Raw genomic sequence first — 9,924 nt, forward strand, 5'->3', positions numbered from 1 at the left:
CAGGAATTCCCTGACTGGCAGTGTTTTCTTTAGTAAATCCCTCAGAGTGGCGACTTTTCTTGCCCCTTTACCCTCTTTTACTGTGGTACGACTCTGTGTAACAACCTGTTGGGTCAGGAAAACATTTCCTTGAGCTTGGGGCCGCTGTCCCCAACCACCTCAGGAACACAAATACTTTACGCAAGGGCCCTCACCAAACCTTGCTGCACGTACTGGGCAGGGACACACACGTGCCGTAGGGGGGGAGAATAAAAGAACTGCTTCCACACAGATTAAGAAGAAAAAAAAAAAAGTATTTTTAACATATCGGTGACAAATAAGTTGTTAATTTAACACAAACAGCAAGGGAAGGGCTTTAAGGCAGATGTAATGTGACAACTGTGTTGTCCCCGAGCTCTGCGGCACGGGAGCTTAAGTGCTTTTACTTCTAGGCCAGAGTTGCCTCCAAGGCTTCCACGATGCACGCGGCAGAGGGACGCTTCTTGGGGTCCTCGTTGGTGCAGACAGAAAAGAGGTCGATCATGCACTGGTAGGATGGGTCCAGCTCCTCCATGTTGAGGGCCGGGCGGGTTCCCAGGGCTGCATAATACGCTTCCTCGTCAAAGCAGTCTTCATCAAAAGACTCATCTGAGCAAGAATCATAGAATCAGACGGGTTTGGGTGGGCAGGGACCTCGCAGCCCACCCAGTGCCACCCCTGCCATGGGCAGGGACACCCTCCACTAGCCCAGGTTGCCCAAAGCCCCATCCAACCTGGCCTTGACCACTGCCAGGGAGCCAGGGGCAGCCACAGCTTCTCTGGGCACCCTGGGCCAGGGCCTCAGCACCCTCCCAGGGAAGGATTGCTGCCTCACATCTCATCTCCATCTCCCCTCCTGCAGCTTCAGGCCATTCCCCTTGGCCTGTCCCTCCCTGCCCTTGGCACCAGCCCCTCTCCAGCTTTCCTGGAGCCCCTGCAGGGACTGGAAGGGGCTCCAAGGTCTCCCTGCAGCCTTCTCTTCTCCAGGCTGAACCAGCCCAACTCTCTCAGCCTGAGGTCTCCAGAGCAGAGGTGCTCCAGCCCTCGCAGCATCTCCGTGGCCTCCTCTGGCCTGGCTCCAACAGCTCCATGTCCTTCTTGTGCTGGGGACCCCCGAGCTGGACGCAGCACTGCAGGGGGGTCTCAGCAGAGCGGAGCAGAGGGGCACAATCCCCTCCCTCGACCTGCTGGTGGTTGATGTTGGCACCAATTACTGCCTGGGATACATCATTACTTTCCCTTTGCCTTAAATCACTTATTTTGAAGCTGTATCTAACCCCTTTTTCCCAGCAGAATAACTGAGTCACCCCTGCAGAGCTGCTGGGAAAAAGCTCTGCAGCCAGGAGATGCTGAGAGCAGGAGGGAGAGGAAAAATCCCCCAGCTGCCTGGAGACCGAGTTAGAAAACACAAACCAGCCTGCAGGTCTGTGCCAGCGTGAAGGCTGCAGCAGGAGGAGTTTTCCCAGCACAGCCCGTGTCATTTTTGGCTGTGTATCGCTCCAGGGCACAGATGTGTAGCTGTAGCCCTCCCTGCTGGTCCCATCTGCTCCCCCCCGCCTTGTCTGCTCGGTCTAACTCCAAACGAGAGGGTGGCCAAGGCAGCCAACAGCGTCCTGGCTTGTACCAGAACCAGCGTGGCCAGCAGGACCAGGGCCGTGATCGTCCCCCTGTACTCAGCCCTGCTGAGGCCGCACCTCGAGTGCTGAGTTCAGTGTTGGGCCCCTCACTACCAGAAGGACATTGAGGTGCTGGAGCGTGTCCAGAGAAGGGCAAGCACGTGGTGCAGGGTCTGGAGCACAAGTCTGATGGGAGCGGCTGAGGGAACTGGGGGTGTTGAGCCTGGAGAACAGGAGGCTGAGGGGAGCCCTGGTCACTCTCTACAACTACCTGGAAGGAGGGTGTAGCCAGGTGGGGTCGGTCTCTTCTCCCAAGCAACAAGCGATAGGACAAGAGGGAACGGGCTCAAGTTGTGCCAGGGGAGGTTTAGGTTGGAGATCAGGAGAAATGTCTTCCCCCAAAGGGTTGTCAAGCCCTGGGACAGGCTGCCCAGGGAAGCGGTGGAGTCCCCATCCCTGGAGGGATTGAAAAGGTATAGAAACAAACCTTCGTCACCAGTGTCGTCGCCCAGGTTGAGGTGAGGCACAGAAAGGGTCATCATTTCCCAGAGAGTCAGCCCAAAAGCGAAGATGTCAGCCTTGTCGGTGATCACACCATCATCCTGCAGAGCCTCCTTGGGCTTCCAGGGCTCGGTGCCGACATAGCACATCTCCGGGTCGCTCACTGGAAGGAACAAAACCACAGCTTGGGTGTCTGCTGGGACCTGCAGCCACAGCTCTCTCCAGAGCAGGGATTTAGCCTCCGGTTCGCTCGGGTGTGCCAAGGCCACAGGGCAGGATCCTCTGGGGGCCTGCACCTATTTTTCTTTTGCATCCACATAGTCTCAAACCTCCCCGGAACCTGCGAATTTGCTCTGCAGCAGTTGCCAGACGCAGCAGGGCTCGTGCTCCCTCCGCGAGGAGATGGAACGTCTGAGGCCACGCAGAGCTTGGGGAGAAGACCTGAAGGCCAGAGCCGCGCTCTGTAGCTTAACCCTGCCATAAGACACCCCCCGCAATGAAGAAGTGAGACATTATCTGCCTTTTCCCCAGGTTTTTCCCCTTCTCAGCTTGTTCCCCCCCTCCCGGGGAAGCAGGACTGGGGTGACAGCACCCACAGGACCCCTTGCCCAGATGAGAGACGAAGCCAACCAAGCCCTCCGTCAGTCTCCACCACACAGTGCCTCCTGCCAGCCAGGCAGCCCTCCTGTTTTCTTCACTCCAGCCCAAACCAAGTTCTCACCGCTTTGTTCAATTTAACGCCTCCTTGATCTTAATTAGCCTCGGGAGAGTTGAGGCCATCGGCTCTCAGCATGACGAAGGAAGCACCAGCTCTGACTCGATCCCTTCCGTCCCCGCTGCCAAGAGCGAGGTGCCACATTTCCCCCCTGCCCAAAACTCTCCCTAACAAATTCCTGAGCTGTCAGCAAATCTCAGCTCTTCAAGAAACTTTTTCTCTTGCGGGACTGATCTTCAAAGCCCGGCTTATAACGAGAAGCCAACGCCGAAATCCCTCAACGCTTCCCAGGCTGTTGCGCTTTAATCCTTGGCTGCCACGCGGATGGGGACCCAGCGTCTTCGCCGTCGGTGGGTGCTCGTCGTCTGCTCGAGACCACGAGGAGGCAAAGCTGGGCGGAGGGGACTTCCTCCTCTTAAATCAGCCCAGACACCGATACTTTAACCACACTCCTCTCCAGGAGATTACGCTGGGGCGCTGCCTCCAGCTCCCTCACTCCTTATAAAAAGGAACAGCTACTAATAAAACTGTAATAGAGCAGCTTTATAAATTACGAGGCTGTCGCAGGCCCGAGCGCTGTGTAAAGCGGCAGAGAAAAGCATTCTTGTAATTAACCCAAACACATTCCCGCTGTTCACAGCCAAGCCGCGACGCCATTAGACATCTGCTTCTCATTTACGTGAAGCCTTTATAACGCTTGCTTTTGGCTCGTGCGTCCTTCTAGACCTACGAGAAAGGTTCATTTATTTAACTCTCTGGCAAGAGCAGGGTCCAGCAGGGCCTGAGCCAGAATACAATGGGCATTCCTGCCCACGGGAGCAATGTCACAGGCCTGGGGAATTAAAGCTGGACCTTCCGGAAATCCCCTTCACCCACGCACAGTGCAAACCACTCGCCGGTCCTTCCCTCCGAGGACACGGGAGGGTAAATGCGTTCGCTCCGCTCCCAGCGCCAAGCTCTGGCAGTCACCAAGCGTTCAGGTCCCCTTCCCAGCAGCCTGACCTACCGGTCATGTTCTCGTCCAGGGGCAGGGACATTCCCACGTCGCAGATCTTGACGGCTTCAAAATCGCCTTTAACAACCACGTTTGAAGACTTGATATCTCCGTGGAGCAGCTTCTTATCGTTGTGAAGATACTAAGAGGCAGAGAGGAGCTGTTAACACCTGCTTACAGCTACGGAGAGGCAGGAGGAGCCATTGGATTTGGACAAAAAAGCACCAAATTCTTAATGTTGAACATATTTAGCTTTAAAACCTCAAGGATGGGTCAACAGCTACCTCTAACAAACACATACAAAACGTGGGGCCGGTTGTTCCACCCAGCCTAGTTTTGGAGGCTCAGGGTTGCTTTTAGCAAAGTGCCTCTAGGAACAGGCGCTTGAGAGCCTTAGCCGATGGCCCAGCGCACACCTGCGTGATCCCGGGAGCTCCGGGCTGCAGCTCCTCAGCAGCAATAGCCCAGGACTCGCTGCCACGGCCGGGGCAGGCAGGACTTTGACCGCTGGCATAGCCGGGGTGAGGCTCAGAACCCCACAGAACCCCACATTGGTCAGGGCTGGAAGGGACCTCTGGAGATCATCTAGTCCAACCCCCTGCTAGAGCAGCATCACCCAGAGCAGGTCGCACAGGATCGTGTCCAGGTGGGTTTGGAATCTCTCCAGAGAAGGAGACTCCACAACCTCTCTGGGCAGCCTGTCCCAGGGCTCGGTCACCCTCACAGGGAAGAAGTTTTTCCTCACGTTCAGGTGGAACTTCCCGTGTTCCAGTTTGTGCCCGTTGCCCCTTGTCCTGTCACTGGGCACCACTGAGAAGAGTCTGGCCCCGTCCTCTTGACCCCCACCCTTTAGATATTGGTAAGTGTGGATCAGATCCCCTCTCAGCCTTCTCTTCTCCAGGCTAACCAGCCCCAGCTCTCTCAGCCTTTCCTCATACCAGAGATGCTCCGGGCCCCTCCTCATCCTCGCAGCCCTCCGCTGGACTCTCCCCAGTAGTTCCCAGTCTGTCTGGAACTGGGGAGCCCAGCACTGGACATACAACTCCAGATGTGGCCTCAGCAGGGCAGAGCAGAGGGGGAGGACAACCTCCCTCGACCTGCTGGCCACGCTCTTCTCCGTGCACCCCAGGACACCGTTGGCCTCCTTGGCCACGAGGGCACGCTGCTGGTCATGGAGAGCTTGTTGTCCACCAGGACGTCCAGGCCCTTCTCCGCAGCGCTGCTTCCCAGCAGGTCACCCCCACCCTGTCCTGGTGCTGGGGTTATTCCTCCCTGGGTGCAGGACCCTCCACTTGCCCTCGTTGGATTCCATTGGGTTCCTCTCCGCCCAACTCTCCAGCCTGTCCAGGTCTGGCTGAATGGCAGCGCAGCCTCCTGCTCTGTCGGCCTCTCCTCCCAGTCTGGGATCGCCAGCAAACGTGCTGAGGGCACACTCTGTCCCCTGTTCCAGGTCAGTGATGAAGATGTTGAACAAGACCGGACCCAGCACTGACCCCTGGGGCACACCACTCACTACAGGCCTCCAGCGAGACTCTGCGCCGCTGATCACAACCCTCTGGGCCCTGCCGTGCTGTGGTTTAGAGCACTGCTGAGTCTCCGTTTTTACCCTTTTTTCCTCCCAAACGCAGCCTCAGCGCGATGGCTGCTGCAGCTCGGCGAGGGGAGGTACACAAGCTGGCAGCCACAGGCGGCCAGCCTCCTCGCCGGCTAGCAAGCAGGGATGGCCAGTAGCCCCAGCATTTGTGACAGAAAAGCCCTGTTGCATCTCTTTTTATATGACTTCAGTCTCAAGCTTCAGGGCTCAATTTTCACCTGAGTCTGTACAGCACCCCGGTAAAAAAAAAAACCAACCCACCAAGACCTTATATCACAGCATCTGCTCTCCACCTCGCACACCAAATTCATTCATTTTTCCAGTGTCACCAGCGCATGTGATTCCACAGAGAACAGCTACGGTGAACGTTAAACATACCTTCAGCCCCCTCGCCATGCTCAAGGCAACTTTGAAAATGGTGGCAGCAGGGAAAGGGCCCAACCGTTCTGCACGTCTGTCTTCAAGCAAGTCACCGAGAGATTTTTCTCCTCCGTACTCCATGGCCAGACACATACTTCCATCGTTGGCCTCGGTAAACGCGCGGTAACCTTCCAACAAAGATGGATTTGTCAGAGAGCCAAAGCAGGCAGCGGTGTTTCCACGTGCTTGCCAGCCCGATGGAGCCCGAGGGTTTGGTGCTGCTCCCCCGGTGCCTTCCCAGTGGCTGTAACCAAGCCCAAACACCTTCCCATCCCGGGGAAACCCGGCTCGTGGCTTTATGTGGAGAGGTGAAGCCACAGGAAAGTCCGTGGACACCCCAGAGAAACCCCACTCGTTGCTTCCCAGCTCAGCTTTGCACCCTGTGCCGGGGCAGGGAGGTTTACCCCAATCTTTGTGGGACAGAAAAGCAGGAGAAAGGAGAGAGGAGAGCAGCAGATCTGCAGGGCCGACGTCCCCAGCTGCAAAGACAAGGAGCCGCAGATGCCCGGCAAAGGGCGGGGGGACGTTTGGTAAAGCCGAGCCTAAGCCTCCGTCTCACATGGGCTGTTTCACAAGGTCCACGAATACAGACCATCACGTAATCTTCCTTTCTCCATGTTTTACTCTTGTCTGTAAACAATGCTCTTCAGGTGGAGTTATAAATGGCAAAGTCTTGCGTAACGGTATAGCAAAAGTCTTAGCCTGTAAATGATTTACGGGACCTTTTACAAAAAAAGGAGGGAAACGTTTGCAAAGTGAAAGGTCAAGACTATCTTTGCTCTTAAATTCCTGCCAGAAGCGAGATGTGCCATTTTAGGGATACAAACAAAATTCTTTGCACGCAGGATTTCTAATACAAGTGCCCATACCAAGACAGTTTAAAGCACAAATAAAAGGAAAGTCAAACAAAGCTGCTGTTCTGACTGGCAGGAGAGATTTTAGACAAGATAAGAGCAGAAATTAAACACAGACTAAAGCAGCTTCTCAAAATATTCCTACCACCGAGTGCCAAGAGTGTGACAGAGCCCCAATTGTCGCTCAAAGGTGTGTCAGCGTCTCCTCCGGCCGGAGCTGCCCTGTCACACGGCCGCTCGGGAGTCCCACCGTGACCGTTTCTGGCAGGGAACCCCCCCTGGATCAGCACCTCTCAGCGACTGACGCTGGCGTCAACAGGCACCGAGGCACCAAGGGACATCTTCTGCCACCGACTGTGCTGCCTCGGCAGTCCAGGAGCACTTCCAGGTACCCAGCAGGCAGGGCGAGACTAAATTAATTTAATTAAGGTCCACAAAGGGCCTGACTGAAGGGGCAGACAGCCCAGCGACCCCTCTCCGAAGCCAGGGAGGGCAGAGAAACCCTGCAGCAGCCCTGTGTCACATCACCTGGCTCCGATTCGGCTCCAACAGCTTAATTTGTAATTTAAGCGACGCAGGCTGTGCTGGAAACTTACCCACAATGTTTGGGTGCTGGAGGTTTTCCAAAATCTCGGCTTCTTTGTTCAGTCTCTGCTGATAGATGCTTTGCTGGCTCCTGTTGCATTTGGAATTAATTTTCTTTATAGCCCAAGGGGAGTGAGACAAACCTCTGGGAGATCTGCATGGAAAAACCCACACGTCTCGGAACCGCTCTGTCTGTAAGCGGCACCACGGTTAAAGTTCACACAGGTCACTGAGGAGCCGTTCTGGAGAGCATCTGCCTTTATTTTGCGGAATTAATCAAGACCAGCGCTAAAGCAAGCTCACGTTTGCTAACGCGCACGCTGCAGAGGTGCATAGCAATGCTTTGCTCCATCGAGATGTCAAGCGAGGTTATTATCGATTCTCATTTTCGGGAAATCCTGCACCCCTTCCTCGGCTCTGTGCCCATTTGAAGGGGCGCAGGCAGGACCTGCCCCTTTTTTTGCTCAGAGTTCAATCACTTTCCATTTCCTACATTATTCTAGAAGGAAAATAAAGATGCCTAGCCCCAAGCACCACCCCACGCCTGTGCTCTCACGCATACCTTCTCATCAAGTAGACGCTGACCCCAGTGCCATATCCAAGCTTCTGCATGAAGGGAGAGGCTGGGATAGTGACAGAAACTGGCCCCCCGTCTAAAAAGACAAGAGAAACCCAGCAGATCAAACCACAAGCAGCAGCTTCTCGCTAGGAGCTTCAACGCTTTAATTACAAATCATGATTCTACCATATGTGCTGTGCATGAGACTGGATTTTTAGAAAAGTTTTTTTCCAAACCCCCTTCCCCCCCAGTATCTTACCAAATTCAAACTCCCATCCCACCGAGCTGTCACCACCACCCTCGTTAGGTTTCTCACCCAGGACAGCTCTGTGCAGCGTTTTACACTCAAGCCTGATCTTAGATTTGGCTCAAGTCTAAGTCTTGGGTCATCAAGATCTTAGATCTTGGCTTTTTGGTCTTATCTACTCTCTGGGCTCAGCAACCGTGCTGCTTTTGGGTGGGATAGAGTTAATATTCTTCAGCTTGTAGGGGGCCGGGGTTTGGAGTTGTGCTGAAAGCAGCGCTGACAAGAGGGATGTTCCAGTTCTCGCTGAACAGTGCTTACACAGCGGCAAGGCTTTACCGGCTTCTCCCGCTGCTCTGCCAGCGAGTTGGGAGGGGACACGGATGGTAAAACTGACACCAACTGACAACAGGGACATCCCGGCCCGTGCGATGTCATGCTCAGCAATAAAGCTGGGGAAAAGGAGGAGGATGGGGGGACGTCTGGAGTGATGGCGCTTGTCTTCCCAAGTCCCGGTGGCCAAACACCTGCCTGCCGACGGGAAGCGGCGAAGGAATTGCTGAGTTGGCTTTGCTTGCACACGCAGCTTTTGCTTTGCTGATTTTATCTCAACTCTTCAGTTTTCTCACTTTTACCCTTCCGATTCTCTCCCCCATTCTGCCGGGGGGGACAGAGGGATGGGGGGGGGGGGCGGCCAAGGGAGCGGCTGAGCTGCCGCTGGGGTTAAAGCACAACACCCCCCTCGACACACGGGTTTAACACCCAAAGCATTTGGTTTCCCTGCCAGCGCTTTTGGCAAGATTTAGGGTTCACACAACTCACCAGGTTTCTCCCTGTGAGCCAGGTTGTTTTGGGACTTGAAGGCTTCCATCGCTGCAAACTGCCCTGAGCCCTACAGCAGAGAGGAGAGAATTTATTCCACCTCCAGCCCCAAAAACGGATCCGTGGGAGGACAAGGTGTGCAGGACTCAAGCCCTAACCCGTGCAGGGGCATTACAGATACCGTGACAGTAGATGAAAGAACATAAATTAATCCCTTGGATGTTCCTAACTGCTACTTTGACTTCTCCCGGCTCTGCTCAGTTGACAGCTGAAGCAGAGATGTGGGCTCCCTCCTTCCCCAGAGTCACCCCGCAGCTTGTCACCGCTGTGTCCCCCGCGGGGAACAACTCACAGAGGGGGAACGAACCCCGTAAGGGTCTGGGGGCGGCTCTGAAGTCAAGCAAGAGCCTGGGACTGGTGCCCGAAGGGAATCGCAAGGGACGTGGCACCGAGGGAAGGAACTGGGGTGGGGGACACACACCCCCCCAGGCTGCTCCCACCAGGGCAAGGGCCCCCCCAGACCTCAGCACAGCCGGCACCAGCGCAGGGGTGGGACTGAGGGTCCCACCTCTGGGGTGAAGGGGGAGGACCCAGCAGTCAGCACCCAGCAGGCCCCTCCTGCTCCCCCCCCCACCTCTGGGGACTCCCGGGTCCCACCTCTGAGGTGAAAGGGGGGAGTCCCAGGTCGGGGGGTGGCAGAAGATGACTCCGGGGTCCCATCTCCAGGGGTGAGGAGGCGTCCCGGGGAAGGCAGGGGACTCCCGGGTCCCACCGAGAGGTGAGGGGAAGCCAGGCCGGAGGGTGAGGGGAAGGAGGAACCCGAACCCGAACCCGAACCCGAACCCGAACCCGAACCCGAACCCGAACCCGAACCCGAACCCGAACCCGAACCCGAACCCGAACCCGAACCCGAACCCGAACCCGAACCCGAACCCGAACCCGAACCCCGGCCGTTACCTGCCGCCGCCGCCGCCGTTTGAATCCTGCGCGCGGGAACCCCGC

General features: G+C 56.0%; 1 protein-coding gene across 2 annotated transcripts; it reads right to left on the reverse strand.

Moving 5' to 3' along the window:
- Window positions 1-277: 277 nt before the first annotated feature.
- Window positions 278-9,924, reverse strand: PBK (PDZ binding kinase). Of its 2 annotated transcripts, none has more exons than XM_075750284.1 (8): window positions 9,885-9,924; window positions 8,923-8,994; window positions 7,860-7,950; window positions 7,309-7,451; window positions 5,817-5,986; window positions 3,857-3,986; window positions 2,122-2,298; window positions 278-627 (listed from the first exon to the last, which is right to left on the reverse strand). In XM_075750284.1, the coding sequence occupies exons 2-8, from the start codon at window positions 8,969-8,971 to the stop codon at window positions 428-430; spliced, it is 960 nt and encodes a 319-aa protein (XP_075606399.1). In that variant the 5' UTR covers window positions 8,972-8,994; window positions 9,885-9,924; the 3' UTR covers window positions 278-427. The 2 variants fall into 2 exon arrangements, with proteins under 2 accessions (XP_075606399.1, XP_075606401.1); XM_075750286.1 differs by having other exon boundaries at window positions 8,923-8,992; window positions 9,880-9,919.

This window comes from Balearica regulorum, chromosome 3, assembly GCF_011004875.1.
Source record: "Balearica regulorum gibbericeps isolate bBalReg1 chromosome 3, bBalReg1.pri, whole genome shotgun sequence".
Classification (NCBI taxonomy): Eukaryota; Metazoa; Chordata; class Aves; order Gruiformes; family Gruidae; genus Balearica; species Balearica regulorum.